Here is a 21114-nt window from a genome sequence, read left to right on the forward strand (position 1 = left end):
AAATAAGGAGTAGTCTCAGCTATTTTTATAAATCTACAGGCTGGAAACTTACTTCCTCTTTTTCCAGGAAACCTGCTTTTCCTGTTTAATGACTCTCTCTGACTGACTATGATTTCTTATGATTAGATAGAAAAAAGTAGAATTAAAGCAAAGTTTGCATGAGACAAAAACAACACACACAACCAGATTTATTTTATTGACACCTAAGTCTACTGTTGGGCCTAGATGTCACTTGAGTGATTCATTTTAAAGATAACTTTATTTATTATTACTGTTAAACTAAAATCTCCAGCATGGGGAAGTGGGATGAGCTCGGATTTTCTTGACAATTAATACATATGGTAATGTGTACACAGTATAAAATACTCCTAAAAGTAACATTTTTTTTTTCCAAAATTACTTCAGTAAATGTGAGCCGTTACCACGCAGCTCTGCTGTATTCTTCAGAAAGGTACAGTTTTCTGCCAGTAACCAGAACAGGAAGCCTGGAGGGGATGTGGCTCTAAGGGTATGTTGGTCCTTTCAGGGTGTTTCGGTCAACATTTCAAACAGTTGAGAACATGGAGGTTCAATCTGCTGCTATGCTGCTGCTGCTGGCGCTGCAGGCCGCGGCTCAGGAGGTTAAATACTTTGAGATCGGCGGAAATCTGAATCTCGACCCAAAGCCTTCTGAGGCCATCACCGCCATCACATGGAAGCATAAGGGGAACATTGCTGTTGAATACATTAAGGATGCGGTTGATCTGGAATATCTGGGTGACTTAAAAGGCCGATTAAAACTGAACGTGACCACCGGAATACTGACCATCAGCAACATGGAAAAATCTGATGACGGGGAGTTCACGGTGGAGGTCAACAACAGAGCCCTTCCTGTCAGATTTAACGTTGTGGGGGTCAAGTCTGTCCCTGAACCTGTACTGGTTCTGAATAATCCGACATGCTACAAGAACTCGGACTCGTGCAATTTGACCTGCAAGGGAGACATCAGAGACTCTGGACCAGTTCGGTACTTCTGGAAGCTGGGAGAATATGGACCCTGGTTGGAAGCAGAACAGGACTGGATGTTCACAGCGATGCAGAAGGCATTGGTTGAAAAGATCATCTGCAAAATTCAGAACCCGATCAGTGAGAGGGAGAGCGGACCTCTGCAGAATCTCCTCTTCCCTCCAGGTTGCAGCTTCATTTCTGAGGTTCTGGGTGTTGTGATGAGATCTGTGGCTCTCCTGGTTCTGTCCAGTATCGCTGTTTGGTTCTTTTGGCAGAACCGGAACACCATGTGTAGGTGCAGAACCAAAGAGGATAGCCAAGCTTAGCTTTACTTCAGGAATGTTTGAGCTCTGCTTAAGAGGAGGGAAGCTTAGATAATTCATACAATAGACACTTTGCTTTAAAAGTAATAAGTAATTGTATGAAGCTGTTTGTATTCTGGAGAAATGTTTCTGCAGCTGTTTATGTACTTCAGCTCCAAATCAGCCTCCTCATTTTGTACTCCTGGTGCATGTTATTAAAAACAAGAAGCTTGTGGTTTTTGTTTCCTGTCCGATTTGTGTGCTTATTGTGTTCTGCATTTTTATGAATCTTCTTTTTGAGAAAGCAGATCTAAAGCTTGAGAATGATCTGTGTTTCAAGTCTGTTTTATGGTTCAATTAATTAGAATGTTATTGAAAAGTAAATTTTAACATTTCTACAGACCCCACACATCCTGGACACAAATGGTTTTATATTCAGGTCGACGCTACAAAGCGCCATTCACTAAGACCAGCTTTGAACGTCCACAGATAACAGTCTCACTATGTTCCTTGGTCTTCATGCCGTTTGTTCACTGATGTTCACTAATAAACCAGAATAGCTTCTTTTTACAGACTGACTTCTGAAGGTAAGTGGTTGCACTAGACTTTATTTGGGTTATCAAAATAAAAGTATGATATGCACAACACTTTTTAAAGTTTCCAATAACTTGAATCATTTTTGCTACTTCCCAACTATGCACCACATAAAAGCCCCATGAATACATAGAATTTTGACATTTATTAATACTTTTGCAAGACCATTTAAGAATGGTTCATACCCTTTACATTCATAATAATTTATATGTGTTTTTGTAATGTTAAATTTTTTTGTAGCTGAATTTTTTCTTACGAAGGAAGCTGAACGCTTCCGTCTGATTTAACAGGGTAATTCTGTTGTAGTTCCACACAGTGCCCAGCAGAGGGAGGCAGACCCACACAGTGATCATCAGAGAGAGGCAGTTACACAGAGTGAACACCGGGTGTCGCTGTGAGCTTTTTTGGGTCAGATTGACGTCATTGTTGGGGAATGCTAAAGATGGCGCTGGGCGGTCAGAGGAATGTTGCCGCAGCAACAAGCTGAAGGGATTTAATTAATCTTCCAGCCGGCACCGAGTTCCTGTTTCCTCCACGGACCGAATACTTCAGGTTCTGAACCCAAATATGAGCCCGGTAGACCCGGTCAGAGCCCGGTAACCCTGTGGTGTCCCTCCGGTTAAAATGGTAGCCGGATCCTCGGAGAACAACAGAAGCTGCTGCGGAGTTCGGCCCACCGAGCCGGAGGATCTTACGGCCGGGGCCGAGGCATCTGTGGCGGACTGAGGGGGTCATGGAAACGCCGAAGGAGAACGGAGGCTCGGTTTCTGTGGATCTGAACGAAAACGAAGATGAGCCGGTGGGTTTGGAGGGGAAACCGGGTCCCAGGACACTGAAGGAGCGCAGCCTGACGCTGCTGGCCGGTGTCAGCGGGGGTCAGGCGGCGGGCTGGACCCGGAATCCGGTGGATTTACACGGGAGGAACGCAGCCAGAGACCCGGAGATCATGCTGGTGGCTGCGGAGGACGGGTACCTGTCCGGCCCGGAGCTGTTGGGCGGTGTGAACGGGTTTTCCCTGGAAGAAGGAGGTCCGGCCGCTTCCTGTCCAGCTGCGCTCCAGGAGGAAGGAGACTCTTCTCCCCCCCAGGACCAACGCTCATGTCCAGGGAGACCGAACCGGACCCCCGCGGGTGTAAACATGTCCAACGGGGTAGCTGACAGTCCTGAGGCGGCGGTCCGGTGTCTGGGTCGGAGACTGGGTCAGTGTGAGCTGGGCTGTGAGGAGGTGAAAGTAGCTAACGGTGGTTTGCACATGATGGACCCCGGTTCTGAGTGGCCCGGTTCCGATTACTTCCCTGTAAACAGACACTCTGACCCGGGGTTCAGGCGGAACCGCTCCCCCAGCTGGGGCGACCCCAGATCCGGCCCACCATCCACCCCGGAACCGAGCCCCGGCCCCGCGTCGCCCTGCCCGTCCAGCCCGCTGTCCGAGCCCAACACCCGGCACGAGGAGCCGCTCGGTGACCCGGATGTTCCCGCCAGGCCGCAGAGTCTGAGGACTAACCCCGCAGCCAGCGTGTCCCGCAGCTGTGACGCCACCCCGCTGTCCCCCGATGAGGACGGGGGGTTCAACTTTGACCCCGAGGCGGGTCGGAGGCAGAGCGCCCCGGACAAGCTGAGTGAGGAGACCGGGGGTTCGGAGCTCAAAGTGATGCCCAAAAGGTTCGGCATCGCTGACTTCTTCACCAGGTAAGGGTCCGGGTTTAACCTTTAACCCCTCCAGGTACCAGGTCCAGTTCCACCAGGAGGAGGTTTGACTTCCAAAGGTCATTTCTAACAGAGCTGGTTGTTCACCGAGAGCCAGACGTTTTCATGAAAAGTTCAGTGGAAGGAAAAAATGTAGTCAAAAAGATGCAAAACAAAACTTCCCCTTCAAAGGGTAGATTAGTCAGAACATCTAGATCCGCTCAACTCGGATGGATCCTAAACATGGGCTTCAAGCTTCTGATCTGGGCTGAGGAGAACCAGAACCAGAACCGGACCGCTAGTCAGAGGTCCAAAGTCACACAGTTTTCATGTCAGAGTTCCTGAACCTGGAGGACCAGAAATCATGTTGCTTTAAGTCTAGAATAAAATTTCCACTATCAGTGATGATCTGGGTCGCCAGGTCGTCTGCTGGTTCTGGTCCACTGGGTTTTCAGAAGTCAGGATGAGAGACACCAGAACCGACGATGCAGACGACCTGAAGGCAGCCAACAGAGCAATCTGGTGTTCCAGAACCTCAGCAGAACCATGCCACGCCGCACTGATGCAGGATTTCATGCAAAAGGAGCCCAGACCCGGTTCTGATTGCAGAATCTGGACCCATGGTTCTGGACTGAAACCATCAGACCCACCTGGATAAAGTCCAGATTCAGTCTGGAAACAAATATAAACAAATCCAGTCTGAGAGAAACGGCTGCTGATCCTTCAGAATATTTGTTGTTGTTTAGAAGAAGTTCAGCTGGTTCTGGTTCTGATCGGTCCAATGTTGCTCTAAATGTCAACATCAGCTGCTATTATAATCTAACTCAGGTCTCAGGATTCATTTTGAAGTAATAATTTCAGTTTCTACATCCGGACCTCTCTGTCTGTCTGTCTGCAGAACCAGCCGGGTTCTGCTGAACCGACCCAGAGTTCCCTCTGCTCCAGAACTCAGCTGCTGCAGGTTTTATTTATGTGACAGATTAAATTTATTCAGTGTGAAAACTGGACTGTCATCATAACAAGTTTTACTGGATGGTTTATAATTCCAGAACTTATTGAAATAAATGATCATATTTTTGACTTCAGATCATTTTCAGTGAAAGTCGCAAAATTATAACTAACATTTAAGGCTGGAAGACAAAACAAAACAATAAATAAAATAGATTTTAAAGTCTCTGTAAACGGATCTGAAGAATCAGAATGGAAATAATAATTATTGTGATGGTTTGGTTCTGACCCGATCACTTTAACCCTCTGATCTGCTTTCAGCTGAACTTTATTTGTACTGAACAGAATCAGGAAGATCCGAGTCTGCAGTTTAGGTTCCGAGTTAACGCTGACTGGGTCGGGTCCAGGTCGGGTCCAGGTCGGGTTCAGGTGAAGTTTTATCCTGAACTGAGTCCAAATGAGCAGAACCAAAACGTTTATCAACATAATAATATTATTAAAGCAACAATTAATACAAAGTTCTGCATTAAAATGACCTTTACTGTTGATTTGGACCAGAACTTTATGATTTGATCCAGACCGTTTAACTGAGCAGAACCGTCCGCTCTGCTCCAGGTCCGATCACATGCTCTCTGCTCCTCAGCAGCTCACAGTCATGGGATCATGAAGACCAGAACCGACCCGACCCATTCATGTATCTGTGATGAAAGCCTTCCTCTGAGCTTCAGTACCGCCTGGTTCTGTTAGAACAATCCGGTCCAGACAGAGAGGGCGGTCCTGGTCGTCATCTGGGTTCTGTCTGGAGTTCAGTACTGGCTTGTTCCGCAAATGATTGATCCAAAACATCGGTATTCAGAACCGCCTGTTTGGACTGAAGTGAAAGGAAGAACCAGAACCCAAAGAACCATAAAAATCATTTTAATGAGTTTTTCATCATTTCGTCTGAAATGTTTTATTTTCATGTTGATTCGTCCAGAACCAGAACCAGAACCAGCTTCATTTATTCAGAGAACTGGAGGTTTGGAGCAGCTGGGAGCTCCAGAACCAGATGGTTCTGCAGACCGGGACCGGCAGGTGTGGAGTTAAATCTCCATCTGCCGGAGCGGTGCTGCTGGTTTGGACCCGGGCCAGAGCAGCAGGAAATCCAGGCAGACAGAGGAATGAAGGCCAGGAGCTCCGGTTCTGATCCGACTAACACTCAGCAGCATTTGGGTTTTAGCTTGGAGGAGCCGGTTCTGTTGGTGTCCAGTTAAACCAGTTGTGGTTCTGAGTGGGACCAGCTGTCCTTCCACTCAGTAACAACTGACTCAGGGAGTTCAACTTCCTGTTTCTGATCCGGTTCTGTTTCACTTGTTGCATCACAGCCACATGTGGAACAATGGAGAGGAAGACTTGGTTCTGTTTGGGCCCGGTTCTGCCCAGTTGACGCTACACTGGTTTCACTCATAAACAGACGCTGCTGGAGTCTAGTTAAAGTACAGCAGGGTTCATAGCTGGGTGTCCAAAGTGAGGTCCAAGGGCCATTTGTGGCCCTTGGCCCTTGTTTGGGCTCGGACTGCAGTTCGGCCCTCCGACACATTCTGGAATATTTAGGAGGAAGTTTTCTGTTGATTTCTTCTTAAATGGGAAAAGTTAAGAACAACAAACAATTTTCTCAGCCTTTTATTGTTTTAATTTTATCTCATAATAAGTTTTATCACAAATATCTGGCAAGTTTGTACTCAAAAACAGACGTAGTCGCACCATCCATTATATTTCACTAAATACAGCAAAGTTTGTAGAAGAAAATTCTTATTTTCTTTTCTGATAATAATTTAAAACATTTTATATACTTAAAAAGGGAAAATAATAAGCCCCCCAAAAATAAATGATTGTAAAAGTTAAGACAGACATGAAATATTACATATTTTATTTATTGCTGTTCAGGTAAAAGATGCTTTTTAACTGGAGTTAGCATTAACTGATGATGTAAACAAAACACTTTGCTTACAGCCTCCAACGGATCCAGAACATCGTGTCAATAAGCTGAACAGACCCGTTACCATGGGAAAAGGAACCAAAACTGATCAGTTAGTGTCAAAGTGTGGGATTTTTAGCTGCTTCCATTCACTGCGATGCTAGCAGGAAGCTTTAAGGACAAAATCCCCAAGTTGAAAGTATTCAGGGGCCCCAGCTCTTTGTTAGCTCACCTGAACCGGTCCAGAAAGCGGATCAAACTGATTTCTGTTAGTTTAATAAATATCAGCTGAAATCCTGAATAGAAAACTTCTGGACTCTTCTTGTTTCCTGAAGTTGTTTCTCCAGAACAATCTCACTAATTGGCTCGTTAGGGTCACATGACTCCCTCAGTTCAGGGTTTGGGTCGTCGTCTCCTGGAAACCCAAACAGATTCCTACTGACCCCAACCTGCTGGGGTCACATTTAAAGGTCAACATGGTTCAGATTGTTGAACTTTCTGGTGAGCAGAAACCGTTTCCATGGAGACGTTTAGCGTCGTTGTTCATAAATCCTCCTGGTTTCTCCTCTTCATGCCTCCCGTCAGCTGATCTGGACTTTTCCACTGAAGAGAATGTAAAAGTGTTGATCTCACTGCTTTTTCACTCATTTTTCCACTAAAGTCGTTAACATCAGTTCACAAACTGCTGCAGCTGCACAAATACGGCCCTTTGTTTGTAACCGCAGCCGTTGCTTAACTTTTCTTTAAGGAACTGAAACTATTTTCTGTAGTTTTGTTTAGTCTGACATCAACAGTGATGCTTGTTCTCTTCATGAAACCAACAACTTAAACAAATTGACATGTTGAATATAGAAAAGTTGCATTTCTTATTCTTGCTTTATACATTTTAGCAGCTTTTAATTGTTTTAAAAGTTTTACCATCATTCAGAAGAAGGTTCTGCGTAAAACTTTGAGAAATGGAAACAATTACAGATCTAGAAACAAACTTGTAGATCAAACATCATTTTGAGATATTTTCAGTTCAGTTTAATTTGCTAACCTCTCCTCTGACTTTAGTTTTCCATTAAAACAGCTGCTTGTGAACTACAGGATGACTCAGTTGGTGTTTTAAAACACTGCAACATTTTAATGTTACTTTGTTCAAAGGAGAACATTTAACAAGAAACAAAAAAGAAAAAATATAGTTTTAAAAAGTAAATTCTACAAAATAAGTTGAGGTTTAAATTAAAGTCCTAACTTGATCTTCAATCTTAGGCTCCAAACAGGCTAGCTAAATGCTAACCTAGCATTGCAGTTATCCAGCTAATGGCTGATAGATAATTGGAAAAATCACATTATCATTTTTCTTTGGTTAATTAGGAAACAAGCTGCTGTTTATCAACTCGCCTAAATTGAAAGATTAATAAAATTTGTTGGTTTTTTTAAAACAATGAGGCGAATTTGAGAAAGTTAGCTTGTTCGTCAGACAGACTGTTGGTTGTTGGATATTTTGTTGCTGGAATAGAATAATATTCAAAATATAATATACTGGTGAATATTTAGGTCACCAGCTAGTGGACCTAAATATTGGAGCTAGTTAATGGAGCCAGTTAAAGACAGATAAGCAGGTCTTTGCTGTAATGGTTTGATGTTTCCTGTGGGGCTGATTGGATCAAATCACTGGAAACATAATTAACTGGAGACAAACGGAGCCGACTGCTAGTTACTAACGACTGGCTGAATGTTTTTCATTGTTTAAATTAAATCAACTTTAATAACAGTTTCCTTCTTTCCTTCACGAGCCTGTTTTCTAGAAAACCCAAAGAGTCCAAGGCAGCGTCCCACAATGCAACAGGATGGCGACTGTTCAGCAAGTCAGAGACCAGAGAGGAGGACCAGAGCGGAGAGGCGGCCATGACGCCTCAGCAGGTTCGTCTGATTTAAACACAGAAGATGCATTTAAAAAAAACTAATCTGCTCATAAAAAACACCTTTTTATTCATGTTTCCTGATATTTAGTCTCTTTATGCAAACCCACCTCCAGGAAAACATCTGTCCAGGTTTTCTCCTGGTGACAGATCAAACCGTTGTTTTCCGTTGTCTTGGTGAAAAGATGAGCAGATGTTGTTTTAAAATCTTTCCTGCATCACAAAACAGGAAATGAAGCCACTTGTCCAATCCCACAGCATGATGCCGCCTCAACGAAACCAAACCAGCTTGGAACGTCATCACACCGCAAAAACAAAACCAAAAAAATCTTTCCAAATATTTTGGTGCAGTTTCTTTTGCAAATGTCTTATTACACTTTAAAAATACAAAAGTAACTTAAACGTAACGTTTCAGCAGCATATAGATTTTTGTTTAAATCAATAATTCCTTAATATTGATGAAAAAATAATAGATATAAGAGAAATAATCTGACATTTTTCCCGTCTTATAAATTAAAATGTCTTGGTAGATTATTTCACGTATCACTTCAGTTTTTTTATTAATGCTATAATAGAATAAAATAGATTATAATAGAATATCCTTTTTTTATACCAAGGGGAGATTGCTTATTAGTTGACAAGCTCCTCCATCCATGGCGTTAAATATTAAAAACACAAATATAACCATAAGTGATAAAATTAATAAAATATATATCATGGAGTGATGTAAGTAAGTAATTAATTTAGTGTCAGGTTTGACGCCTATTAAAACAGATTTAACAAACACAGAAAAGACAAGAGAGTTAGATTCTTTTCAACTCGTGAGGAGAACAGAGAGATGTTTCCAGTTCCACTCTCCTGCCGCTCTGCTCCTCTTTTTATTGCGTTTCAGGATCCCTGTTACAAAGGGCGCTGCAACTCTAAAGGGCGGAGAAAACACTTCAGCTCAAATGACAATCACTAACCAAAACACATGGTACCTAACACTAGGTTATTCTGACCCAGACACAGGGTTGAGCAGAGCAAGTTGTTCTTCACAGCGACGGTTTTATAGCTAACAGGATGCAGAAGTTTCTGCTGAGCGATGATCTGTTGCCCTGTTGCCCTGTTGCCCTGTTGCCCTGTTGCCCTGTTGCTCTGTTGCTCTGTTCCTCTCTGCTCTTCCTCAGAGGCTTTCTGAGAAAAGAATCAAAGTAATTCAACCACACAGAAACTTTCTTTATGCTAAGATGAAACAAAACAATTAAAGGCATGTAAGACAAGAACATTATAAAGGTACATGAAACAACAAATATTTGATAATAATATATACAATTTACCTAACATTTAGTAAAACTAGAAAATTTCGGAAGAAATTTAGCCGGGGCCTGCCAAGGCGCGCCCGTTGGGCTTGGGCCCGGCGTCGTCACGCCACAAATCGGCGTCGACGCTAAAGAACGCCGCAACGTAATCAGTGGCACGCGGAGAACCGCAAGAACGTTAAGCGAGGCGGACGTGCACCATTCCGTACGATTTAAAATGTTGTCAAGGCTTTTATTTTGGAAGTTTTGTTAAACTTCATTTCAAAGGGCCAAACTAATCCCATGCGTAACAGTCATTGGGTTAAAATAGTTATATAATGCTCAAAACACAAGTAGCTGACGTAAAAATATTCAAAGCTTTTATTTTGAAATGTTTGTTAAGCTTCATTTCAAAGCGCCAAACTAATCCTATGTTTATCAGTGCTTTGGATGAAAACGTCAAATAAAGCCAAAAAGAGCAATTACGTCATGTAAAAATATTCAAGGCTTTTATTTTGAAATTTTCAGTATGCTTCATTTCAAAGGGCCAAACTAATACCATGTGTAACAGTGCTTTGGATGAAAAAGTCAAATAAAGCCAAAAAGAGCAATTACGTCATGTAAAAATATTCAAGGCTTTTATTTTGAAATTTGCAGGATGCTTCATTTCAAAGGGCCAAACTAATACCACGTGTAACAGTGCTTTGGATGAAAAAGTCAAATAAAGCCAAAAAGAGCAATTACATGATGTAAAAAGTATTCAAGGCTTTTATTTTGAAATTTTTGTTAAGCTTCATTTCAAAGGGCCAAACTAATACCATGTGTAACAGTGCTTTGGATGAAGAAGTCAAATAAAGCCACAAAGAGCAATTACGTCATGTAAAAACATTCAAGGCTTTTATTTTAAAATTTTCAGTATGCTTCATTTTAAAGTTCTGAACTAATACCACGTGTAAGAGTGCTTTGGATGAAAAAGTCAAATAAAGCCAAAAAGAGCAATTACGTCATGTAAAAATATTCAAGGCTTTTATTTTGAAATTATTATTATGCTCCATTTTAAAGTTCCGAACTAATCCCATGTGTAACAGTGCGTTGGATGAAAAAGTCATATAAAGCCAAAAACAGCAATTACATGATGTAAAAATATTCAAGGCTTTTATTTTGAAATTTTCAGTATGCTTCATTTCAGAGGGCCAAACTAATCCCATGTGTAACAGTGCTTTGGATGGAAAAGTCAAATAAAGCCAAAAAGAGCAATTACGTCATGTAAAAATATTCAAGGCTTTTATTTTGAAATTTTCAATATGCTTAATTTTAAAGGGCCAACCTAATCCCATGAATAACAGTCATTGGATAAAATCAGTTATATACAGCCCATAGCAGCAATTAGTTCTAAAGGCCAGTTAAGTCCTGATCTGTTTCAACTGAGTGGTCCACTATAGATAGAACTACAGTGATGCGTATTTGTAGTCCAAACCAGCAGCCAATAGCCTCTTGAGATCCGTTGCTATGGCAAATAATGGTCTCAGCAGGGTGTGAGCTCTGAGCTCTGAGCTGTCAAACACACAATTGTGTGTTTGAGCAAACACATTTTACTGACAAAAAAGCATTGGAAACAAATCCTTCTTGTTCGGGAACCGTAATACATATTCGAAAAGCGTTTCGAGCGTATAAGAGGGCTATGTGTCTTCTGCGATAGTCCCGAGATTCATATCTGTACCTCACTCAGAACATTTACAGCGATGAGAGAAAGAAATGTTGTGCCCAGATCTGAAATTCTATTCAAATACATGGGAGAGAGCCTCAGACAGCCTCAGAAAATCCTGTCGCATGACTTTGCTCTGAAGCACCGTGACAGAAAACCGTACGGTCTAGATAAATTTCGAAAACATTTTACCGGAGCAGACAGGCGTATCAATGTCAGGACCGATTTTGATACTAATCGTGCGATATTTGTGGGCGTGATGGCGATTTCAAAAATGATTTGGGCTGAAAAAGTTGTCTTCATCTCTCACTCTAAGCAGCCAGAGACGCACTCTAACTTTAGGAAAAATGAGAAACTTTGGGTCGCTTAGAGGCAAATTGTGGACAAACCGTAACTGGTATCGACGAGCCGTCTTCACTTTCGAAGAGATCACAGACGTATCTACAAAATGAAATTTGAATGGCATTTCTAGGTGAATTTGTGACGACACAGAAAATCCTCAAAAATAGGGTATTTCTAGGATTTTTCCCATTGACTTATAATGGGGTTTTTTTCGTAGTTTTTTGCGAATTATGTCGCCACGTTAAGCCCAAATCCCACCAGAAGTAATAGCTCCAATGGCGTGAATTTTCTGCACGTTTTGATACCTCATTTGTAGGTGTGCACCCAGCGGTATGAGCCGCATTAACGGTTACGGAAGAAAAATAAAGAATACTAGAAAATTTCGGAAGAAATTTAGCCGGGGCCTGCCAAGGCGCGCCCGTCGGGCTTGGGCCCGGCGTCGTCACGCCACAAATCGGCGTCGACGCTAAAGAACGCCGCGACGTAATCAGTGGCACGCGGAGAACCGCAAGAACGTTAAGCGAGGCGGACGTGCACCATTCAGTACGATTTAAAATGTTGTCAAGGCTTTTATTTTGGAAGTTTTGTTAAACTTCATTTCAAAGGGCCAAACTAATCCCATGCGTAACAGTCATTGGGTTAAAATAGTTATATAATGCTCAAAACACAAGTAGCTGATGTAAAAATATTCAAGGCTTTTATTTTGAAATGTTTGTTAAGCTTCATTTCAAAGCGCCAAACTAATCCTATGTTTATCAGTGCTTTGGATGAAAACGTCAAATAAAGCCAAAAAGAGCAGTTACGTCATGTAAAAATATTCAAGGCTTTTATTTTGAAATTTTCAGTATGCTTCATTTCAAAGGGCCAAACTAATACCATGTGTAACAGTGCTTTGGATGAAAAAGTCAAATAAAGCCAAAAAGAGCAATTACGTCATGTAAAAATATTCAAGGCTTTTATTTTGAAATTTTCAGTATGCTTCATTTCAAAGGGCCAAACTAATACCATGTGTAACAGTGCTTTGGATGAAAAAGTCAAATAAAGCCAAAAAGAGCAATTACGTCATGTAAAAATATTCAAGGCTTTTATTTTGAAATTTTCAGTATGCTTCATTTCAAAGGGCCAAACTAATACCATGTGTAACAGTGCTTTGGATGAAAAAGTCAAATAAAGCCAAAAAGAGCAATTACGTCATGTAAAAATATTCAAGGCTTTTATTTTGAAATTTTCAGTATGCTTCATTTCAAAGGGCCAAACTAATACCATGTGTAACAGTGCTTTGGATGAAAAAGTCAAATAAAGCCAAAAAGAGCAATGACCTGATGTAAAAATATTCAAGGCTTTTATTTTGAAATTTTCATCAAGCTTAATTTTAAATTGCCACACTAATCCCATGTGTAACAATTGCTGGGTTAAATCAGTTATATACAGCTCAAAAGAGCAATTTTCTGATGTAAAAATATTCAAGGCTTTTATTTTGAAATTTTTGTTAAGCTTCATTTCAAAGGGCCAAACTAATCCCATGTGTAACAGTTACTGAGTTAAATCAGTTATATACAGCCCATAGCAGCAAGTAGTTATAAAGGCCAGTTAAGTCCTGATCTGTTTCAACTGAGGATAGATAGAACTACAATGATGCGTATTTGTAGTCCAAACCAGCAGCCAATAGCCTCTTGAGTTCCGTTGCTATGTTAAATAAGTTTCACACCAAGGTGTGAAGTGTCAGTGAGACAGCCTGAGAGCCTCAGAAAATCCTGTCGCATGACTTTGCTCTGAAGCACCGTGACAGAAAACCGTACGGTCTAGATAAATTTCGAAAACATTTTACCGGAGCAGACAGGCGTATCAATGTCAGGACCGATTTTGATACTAATCGTGCGATATTTGTGGCCGTGATGGCGATTTCAAAAATGATTTGGGTTGAAAAAGTTGTCTTGATCTCTCACTCTAATCAGCGAGAGAAGCCCTCTAACTTTAGGAAAAATGAGAAACTTTGGGTCGCTTAGAGGCAAATTGTGGACAAACCGTAACTGGTATCGACGAGCCGTCTTCACTTTCGAAGAGATCACAGACGTATCTACAAAATGAAATTTGAATGGCATTTCTAGGTGAATTTGTGACGACACAGCAAATCCTCAAAAATAGGGTATTTCTAGGATTTTTCCCATTGAGTTATAATGGGGTTTTTTTCGTAGTTTTTTGCGAATTATGTCGCCACGTTAAGCCCAAATCCCACCAGAAGTAATAGCTCCAATGGCGTGAATTTTCTGCACGTTTTGATACCTCATTTGTAGGTGTGCACCCAGCGGTATGAGCCGCATTAACGGTTACGGAAGAAAAATAAAGAATTATAACTAGAAAAACAAAATTTCTGAAGAAATTATATTAAAGAGACACTTTGTTGGGTGTAGAGTAATAGGTTCCTGCCATTGCTTTGCATGGCAGGCCCCAATTAAAGAGACGCTTCTCTCCGACAATAGTAATAGGTTCCTGCCATTGCTTTGCATGGCAGGCCCCAATAATAAGTTGAAAACATTAAGGAGTAAAGACAAGCTCCTATATTGTGGTGGAAACTTAATTTTAAATGAGTTTTTTCTTATTTCAAGTGTTTCTAGATATTTGACTAGAAACTTTCTCAGAGATTCTTGTTGAGATTTTGTGTTTTTGCAGTGCAGTCTGTGAATCCACAGCTGGATTTTATTAGCAGTGGAACAAAAACACCAAACCAGTTTCCCATAGAAACCAGTTTGCTGCTGGTTCTTCATCCGGACCACCCGCTGTCCGGTCCGGTCCGGTTCTCGCCTGTTTTCACGGCTCAACTGGGTCTGTAAATGGGTTTAGTGGGGGTGTTGGTGGTTGCTAAGCGACCGGCACACGGAGGCGGCTGTAGATGAGGCTGATCATAACAACAACACTCCACCCTCTCTCTCTCTCTGCTGAGTTGGTGTTTAGGGGCGATCAGCAGCAACATGGCCGCTCCCTCGGAGCGCCGCGCCGCCATGACGCTTCCTGCTGCTCAGACCGTCTGGCAGCTGCTGCTGTTTCTGCTCAGGTCACATGACTCAGGGGGGAAGCAGACGCCACATGTGGCTTGGCTGAGAGGGGCTGACACGTCAGGAGGAAGAGGAGGAGGAGGAAGATGGCAGTGATCCCGGTCGCCACGGCGATCCCAGATGTGATTACAGGACAGACAGATGTTTTCTACTCCAGGGAAGAAACAGAAACATCTGAGACTCTCTGAGTCTGGTTGGTGGGAACCGATGACTGGACCTAAAACTCGGCCGGGTTTATCTGAACTGTTGGTTCTGCTGAGGAGAACCGGGTCAGAACACCAACCAGACTCTGGTTAATGGAGAATAATGGAGGTGTAAATTCTGACACGTTGCCACAGATATTTAGACTGGATGTTCAAACATAAAGGACAAAATGAAGGAAAAATGGAAACAAAAAACAGAAAAACAAAACAAAAGGAAAACTAAAAAAGGGGATGACTTTAATAAGGAAAATAGTAGAAAAAGGATAGAAAGGAAGGAGAGAAAAGAAAAAGAGGAGAATATTAATAAAGGAAAGAGAGAAAGCAAAAAGGAGAAAGTGGAAAAAAGAGGGAAAAGAGAAGATGAAGAAACAAATTCTAAAAAGGAAAAAGGAGAGAAACAGGAAAAAACAGGAACAGGAAACAGGAAAAAACAAAAAGGATGACAATTTTGAAAACAGAAAAAAGGAGAGAAAAGCAGAAAAATAGAAAGATTAAAGGGGGAATAAGGAAAATGAAGGTGAGGTTGATTATTTATTGGAACCAGGTGAGATGGTTCAGTTTCTAATCACCTGTTGCAGAAAAAGGAAAGTTTTCAGGCGTTAAACTGTGTGGAAGGACGACCTCTCCTTTAACTCCTGGGATTCCTGATCTGAAATCCCAGACCAGCAGAACCCGGGTCTGGGTTCTGCTGGTCTCCAACAGCCAGTAAGTCTGATCCTGTCCTCCTCTGCCTCCCCCTGCTGGCCGGAGGTGGAAGTGGCGTTATGAAAGGATTCTGTTGTTGGTGTGCAGCTGTCCTGGTCTGAATCAGTCATTCATTGTTCTGCTACAGACAGGTCCATTCATCAGGCGCTGGACGTGTCCTCATCGGCATGCAGGGACGCTCTGGTGTCTCCGTCCAGAACCGTTTGGGTTTCAGCTCCTGTCTGTCTGTGTCCTCAGCAGGAGGACGAGGACTCGCCGTGTCCACAGCGCCCCCCGGCTGCAGGGAGGAGGAAGAACCTGGAGTTTGAGCCTCTGTCCACCACCGCTCTGATTCTGGAGGACCGGCCGTCGTGAGTCCCGCCAGAACCGCCCTGAGTTGCCGTGACGACGGTCCGGCCAGCTGACTGTCCTCTGTCTGTCTCTAGGAACTTGCCGGCCAAATCTCTGGAGGAGACGCACAGACACAAGTTGGAGTACGAGGAGATGGTGGCCGGAGCCAAGAGGAGAGGTGAGCTCCCTGACCTCTGACCTCCAGGACGCTCAGGTACTGCGCCCTGACCTCTGACCTCCTGTCTCCAGAGATGAAGGACGCCCAGAAGAAGAAGCGCCAGATGAAGGAGAGACACCGGCAGGAGGACAGCATCTCCAACGCCATGGTGGTCTGGAACACCGAGATCCTGCCGCACTGGGACGCCATGTAGGTGCTGCGGGGTCGGGGGTCGGCGGGGTCAGGGGTCAGCAGCTCACCCTGTGTGTGTGTTCAGGAAGGGGACGAGGCGGGTCCGGGACCTCTGGTGGCAGGGCCTTCCTCCTGGAGTCCGAGGACGAGTCTGGAGCCTGGCCATCGGCAACGAGCTCAACATCACAGCAGGTACCGACCCGGTTCTGGCTCTGGGTTCTGTTTGCTCCTCTCTGGTTCTGGGTCTCTAAGGCCCGGTTCTGGTTGTCTCTGTAGAACTGTATGAGATCTTCCTGTCCAGAGCCAAGGAGAAGTGGAGGAGCTACAGCGAGACGAGCTCGGTCAACGACAACGAGAGCGGTACCGGTCCTGGTTCTGAAGGTTCTGTTCCGACCCGGGTCGGCGGGTCGCCTCATCCCGGTTTGTTCTGTTTCTCTGCAGACGGAGGAGCGTCTCTGGCGGACCGGGAGTCCAGTCTGGACCTCATCAAGCTGGACATCTCCAGAACCTTCCCGTCTCTCTTCATATTCCAGAAGGTACCGGACCTGCAGCGGCGCCGCCGGGCCCGGCTCGCTCTGACCCGTTTGTGTTCTGTCCGCAGGGCGGGCCGTACCACGACCTGCTGCACAGCGTGCTGGGAGCCTACACCTGCTACCGACCCGACATCGGCTACGTGAGTCCGCCCTCCGGAACCGGATCGGTTCTGATGGGCTCTGTGTGTCCCGACCCGGTCCGACCCGGTTCTGTGTGTCGCAGGTCCAGGGCATGTCGTTCATCGCCGCAGTGTTGATCCTGAACCTGGAGGAAGCCGAGGCCTTCATCACCTTCGCCAACCTGCTCAACAAGCCGTGCCAGATGGCTTTCTTCAGGGTGGACCACGAGCTGGTGAGGGCCCGGTTACCATGGAGACCAGCAGAACCCCACCGGAACCCACTGACCCGTCTCTCTGCTCTGCTCCAGATGCTGAAGTATTTCACCGCCTTCGAGATTTTCTTTGAGGAGAATCTTCCTCGACTCTTCAGCCACTTCCAGACCAACAGCCTGACCCCTGACCTCTACCTGATCGACTGGTGAGGGTTTGATTTTCAATATACATATATAGAAATTGATTTTCTTGTTCAAAATTAAAAAAATATATAAAAAATTTTATTTTTAAAACTTTTTTATATATATATATATTTAGCATTTTTAATATATTTTAAACTTTTTTCAATCTAGTTTTTAAGCATTATTTTTTTTTAAATATATTTTTTCAACTTATTTCTGTCCGAAATTATCATTTCTTTCAAAAACTGTTTTTGAGAAATTTGTACATTTTGAGAAAAAGTATATTTTTCCAAAACAAAAGAATATTTAAAATGATATATTTCAGAAATCTATAATAACCTTTTATAAAAGATTTGGAAAAATAAAATAGAAAATGAAATGATGATGATTATGTTTTTAACGTGTATATTTATATTTTTTGTCCAGGATCTTCACGCTGTACAGTAAGTCTCTCCCGCTGGACGTGGCGTGCCGGGTGTGGGACGTGTTCTGCCGGGACGGCGAGGAGAGCCTGTTCCGGACCGGCCTGGGGATCCTGCGCCTCTTCCAGGACGTCCTGCTGCAGATGGACTTCATCCACATCGCCCAGTTCCTCACGCGTCTCCCCGACGACCTGCAGCCGCACACGCTGTTCGCCGCCATGGCCAACACGCACATGATCAGCCGGAACCGCCGCTGGGCTCAGGTCCGCTCCGTCTCCCGCAGAATCTCACCGGAGCCACTTCCTGTGTAACTTCCTGCTTCCTGTCTGCAGGTGTTCTCCGCCGTGATGAAGGACGGGAACTTCAGAGAGGCGGAGAAGTCCGGCAGCCCGGCTCTCAGGAGCTAACGCTGCCCCAACGTGGAGCCGAGAGACGGCTGGACTTCCTGGTGCTCCCTCTGCTGGCCGGGAGGGGAACCGCTAAAGAACTGTTCCGGTCCAGTTCCTCTCCACTTCCTGCTCCGGGTTCCTGGATCAGCTTAAGCAGTATTGATCCCAGATGAAGGATTCAGACGTTCAGAACGTGCTGCATGCTTCGTCTGGATCCAGATTTCCTCTCAGCACTTTATTCCTGCAGAACCCAGCAGAACCGCCCGACAGACCCACTGGTTCTGTTTGACCCGCCTGCTGGTCGCCTTCCAGGAGTAAAACTGTGAGCTCCTCCTGCACCAGCACCCAGAGTTCAGGGTGGGGGGTGTGTGACCCTGAGATCATGTGAATCAGTGACGATGAAGAAGCAGAAATACTGAGGAAGAGCGACAGAGTCCCTGAAGTTACACATTTTAATCATAACTATCATCTAAATATTGTTAAAAACCCAAACGGATCCGATCCATGAGCTCTGATGGGTTTAATCCCATCAGCAGGTCAGATGCTGAAAAATCAGATTTTTTCCCCGTTCATTGAACGCATCACCAGCAGCACATTGATGCTGGTTTCCAACATTCCCACCGAGCTGCAGAGGAAGTCCAAACACTCCTACTGGTTCTGGTTCTGGTTCTGAACCAGATAAATCACATCATCACATGTTGACCTTTGACCTTTTCACACCTGGTGAGCATCAGAGGAAGAGTCAATGTTTCCAGGAACATGTCGGTGGTTCTGGTTCTGGTTCCGTTTGGAGGTAAAGAACCCAGAACCTGGTTGTTCAACACTAGAAGCTTCAGGCAGGAAGTGGTTCTTTCAAAGTAAAACTCGACCAAAGTGTGAATCTTTACCGATCAGAATCTGGATCGACCCGCTCCGTGTTGGTTCCGGATCAACACTAACCCGACCAGACGGACCTTCGGTACCGGCAGCAGACGCTCCGACGTTTAAAGTATTAAACTGCTTCCTGATCCTCAACGCTGTAAATTATTAAATTATTCAAATGAAACTAAAATGGATTAAAAACTATAAAGATTGGAAAATAACCGATCCGGACCCAGATTAGTTTCCCTCGGTTCTGGTCCCGGTTCTGGTCTCTGCTTGTGTTTCACTAACAGAATCCACTTTCTCTCCCACGTCGACTTCAAACTAAACTTATTCCATCAACATGTTTTATTATTTAAACGTTTCAGCTGTTTTATATTTTATTGTTTGTTTATTTAGCTTCTCTGTTTCACTTCAGTGTATTTTCCCATAATGCCTTACAGTTGATGTAAATAAACTGTAAAAATGTTCTTTTTCATATGACGCCGCTAGTCTGATGTGTAAATAAATATCTAAGCAATCTGACTGGACTGGCCTCTATCAGCCAAAACATTATGACCACCAACATTCCCACTTGGGTTCACAACATACTTCATTCTACCTTGATAAATAAAGTTAACATCATTCTGCTGTCTTCAGTTTAGTACCGTATTTTCTGCATTATAAGGCTCATAGGCTACAGTAGAGGCTGGAGTTACGTTATGCATCCATTAGATGGAGCTGCTAAAGGGAATGTCAACAAAACAGTCAGATAGGTCAGTTAAACTTTAATAGATTACAAACCAGCGTTCTGGAAACTCCGTTCATTCCCAAAATGAACAAACAGCTGTTTGATTATTTCCCCGAGGTAAAGTCAGTGACGTGGTATTTTGGTGACAGTTTATCTTTTAACAACAGCAAGGTGTAACATATAGTGGAGGGGAACTTTTCCTCGATTCAATAAACACGTAAAAAACTGTCTGATGCTGTTACTGTAAATCAAATCACAATATATATCCACTTCCGCTATAACCATTGATTTGTTCATGTTAAATTCTCTCGCTGCTGCTCTGTTCCCGTGTTCTACTGCGTGACTGATCGCCTTGAGCTTAAACTGCGTCGTAAGCGTGTCTCTTAATAGGAGCCATTTTGGGGTCTTTACACAAAACGCAGCATGCACCGCGCGCTTCTTCTTCTACGGGGGAAAATGAAGTCGGCGGCTGATTACCGTAGTTGCGAGACCTGTTGTGGCTCAATATTGGTCCATATATAAAGCGAGCCGGATTATAAGGCGCACTGTCGGCTTTTGAGAAAATTGAAGGTTTTTAGGTGCGCCTTATAGTACGGAAAATACGGTACTTGTAAATGTCGCCCAACTAAAACATGAATTAAATTATGTTTATTTATACAACACAAAAGTCATTTCAATGCAATCACAAACAGTACAGTAATTAATTATTCAAAGTAGTTTAAAAAGTTTCTATCAAAGGAAACCCAGCAGCACTAACTCCTCCTGGACCAGCAGGGGGCGACAGCTGACAAGCGCTTGTGATTTTACATCAATCCCTCAAACCGAGAATACATGTGGCGACAGTAGAGAGTAAAAACTCATTTAACAGGAAGAAACCTGTTAAATAGGATAAAAGTTTTCACCCAAAGGAACTTAGATTCAGATCTTCTATTAGTTTCCATCTTTTCCTCCTCAGTCTTGATCGTTTTACTCCAGTTGCTCCTCGTTTGTTTTCTGCCCTCTCTGCTGCGTTCTTTTGTTCTTTTGTTTGTTTGCAAAGTTAGATTTGGAGAATGTGAGAAGTGTGCAGCGGTCTGTAGATAAGAGAGAAGTTGGTTTGCTTGGTAGGAACGAGAACACCAGCAGGATGCAGTGCGCAGCTGCTGCCACGAGGTGGAGCCAGAGGACCTGCTTTAACACTCCTTCACTGTTCTGCTGCTAATCTATGATGAAAGTTCAGAGCAGGTCCTGGGAGATGTTCTGCTCCCTTTTCTTAAATTTTTACACAGTTCTTGTTGTTTTCCAGCTCACTGAACAAAAATATCTTTGTTCTCAGTT

At 43.5% G+C, this 21114-nt stretch overlaps 2 protein-coding genes across 4 annotated transcripts; both read left to right on the forward strand.

Annotated features, from left to right (window-relative positions):
- Positions 1–483: 483 nt before the first annotated feature.
- On the forward strand, positions 484–1525 carry LOC116713314 (uncharacterized). The gene has a single exon (XM_032553445.1). It carries the CDS (start codon positions 561–563, stop codon positions 1311–1313), a length of 753 nt encoding a protein of 250 aa, XP_032409336.1. The 5' UTR covers positions 484–560; the 3' UTR covers positions 1314–1525.
- A 788-nt stretch (positions 1526–2313) lies between these two features.
- On the forward strand, positions 2314–19592 carry LOC116713313 (TBC1 domain family member 12-like). Of its 3 annotated transcripts, none has more exons than XM_032553442.1 (13): positions 2314–3572; positions 8256–8382; positions 15907–16019; positions 16095–16177; positions 16249–16366; positions 16434–16540; positions 16625–16708; positions 16790–16884; positions 16950–17021; positions 17105–17233; positions 17309–17418; positions 17822–18080; positions 18150–19592. In XM_032553442.1, the coding sequence occupies exons 1-13, from the start codon at positions 2617–2619 to the stop codon at positions 18222–18224; spliced, it is 2328 nt and encodes a 775-aa protein (XP_032409333.1). In that variant the 5' UTR covers positions 2314–2616; the 3' UTR covers positions 18225–19592. The 3 variants fall into 3 exon arrangements, with proteins under 3 accessions (XP_032409333.1, XP_032409334.1, XP_032409335.1); XM_032553443.1 differs by having other exon boundaries at positions 15910–16019; XM_032553444.1 differs by having other exon boundaries at positions 8268–8382.
- The last annotated feature ends 1522 nt before the right edge of the window (positions 19593–21114 follow it).

Source organism: Xiphophorus hellerii, chromosome 22 (genome assembly GCF_003331165.1).
Source record: "Xiphophorus hellerii strain 12219 chromosome 22, Xiphophorus_hellerii-4.1, whole genome shotgun sequence".
Classification (NCBI taxonomy): Eukaryota; Metazoa; Chordata; class Actinopteri; order Cyprinodontiformes; family Poeciliidae; genus Xiphophorus; species Xiphophorus hellerii.

Coding starts and splice junctions, on each gene's coding strand:
- LOC116713314 (XM_032553445.1), top strand. CDS start 561: ATGGAGGTTCAATCTGCTGCTATGCTGCTGCTGCTGGCGCTGCAGGCC.
- LOC116713313 (XM_032553442.1), top strand. CDS start 2,617: ATGGAAACGCCGAAGGAGAACGGAGGCTCGGTTTCTGTGGATCTGAAC. Junction 8,383..15,906: donor CGGCCATGACGCCTCAGCAG/GTTCGTCTGATT, acceptor CTGTGTCCTCAG/CAGGAGGACGAGGACTCGCC. Junction 17,234..17,308: donor TCAGGGTGGACCACGAGCTG/GTGAGGGCCCGG, acceptor GCTCTGCTCCAG/ATGCTGAAGTATTTCACCGC.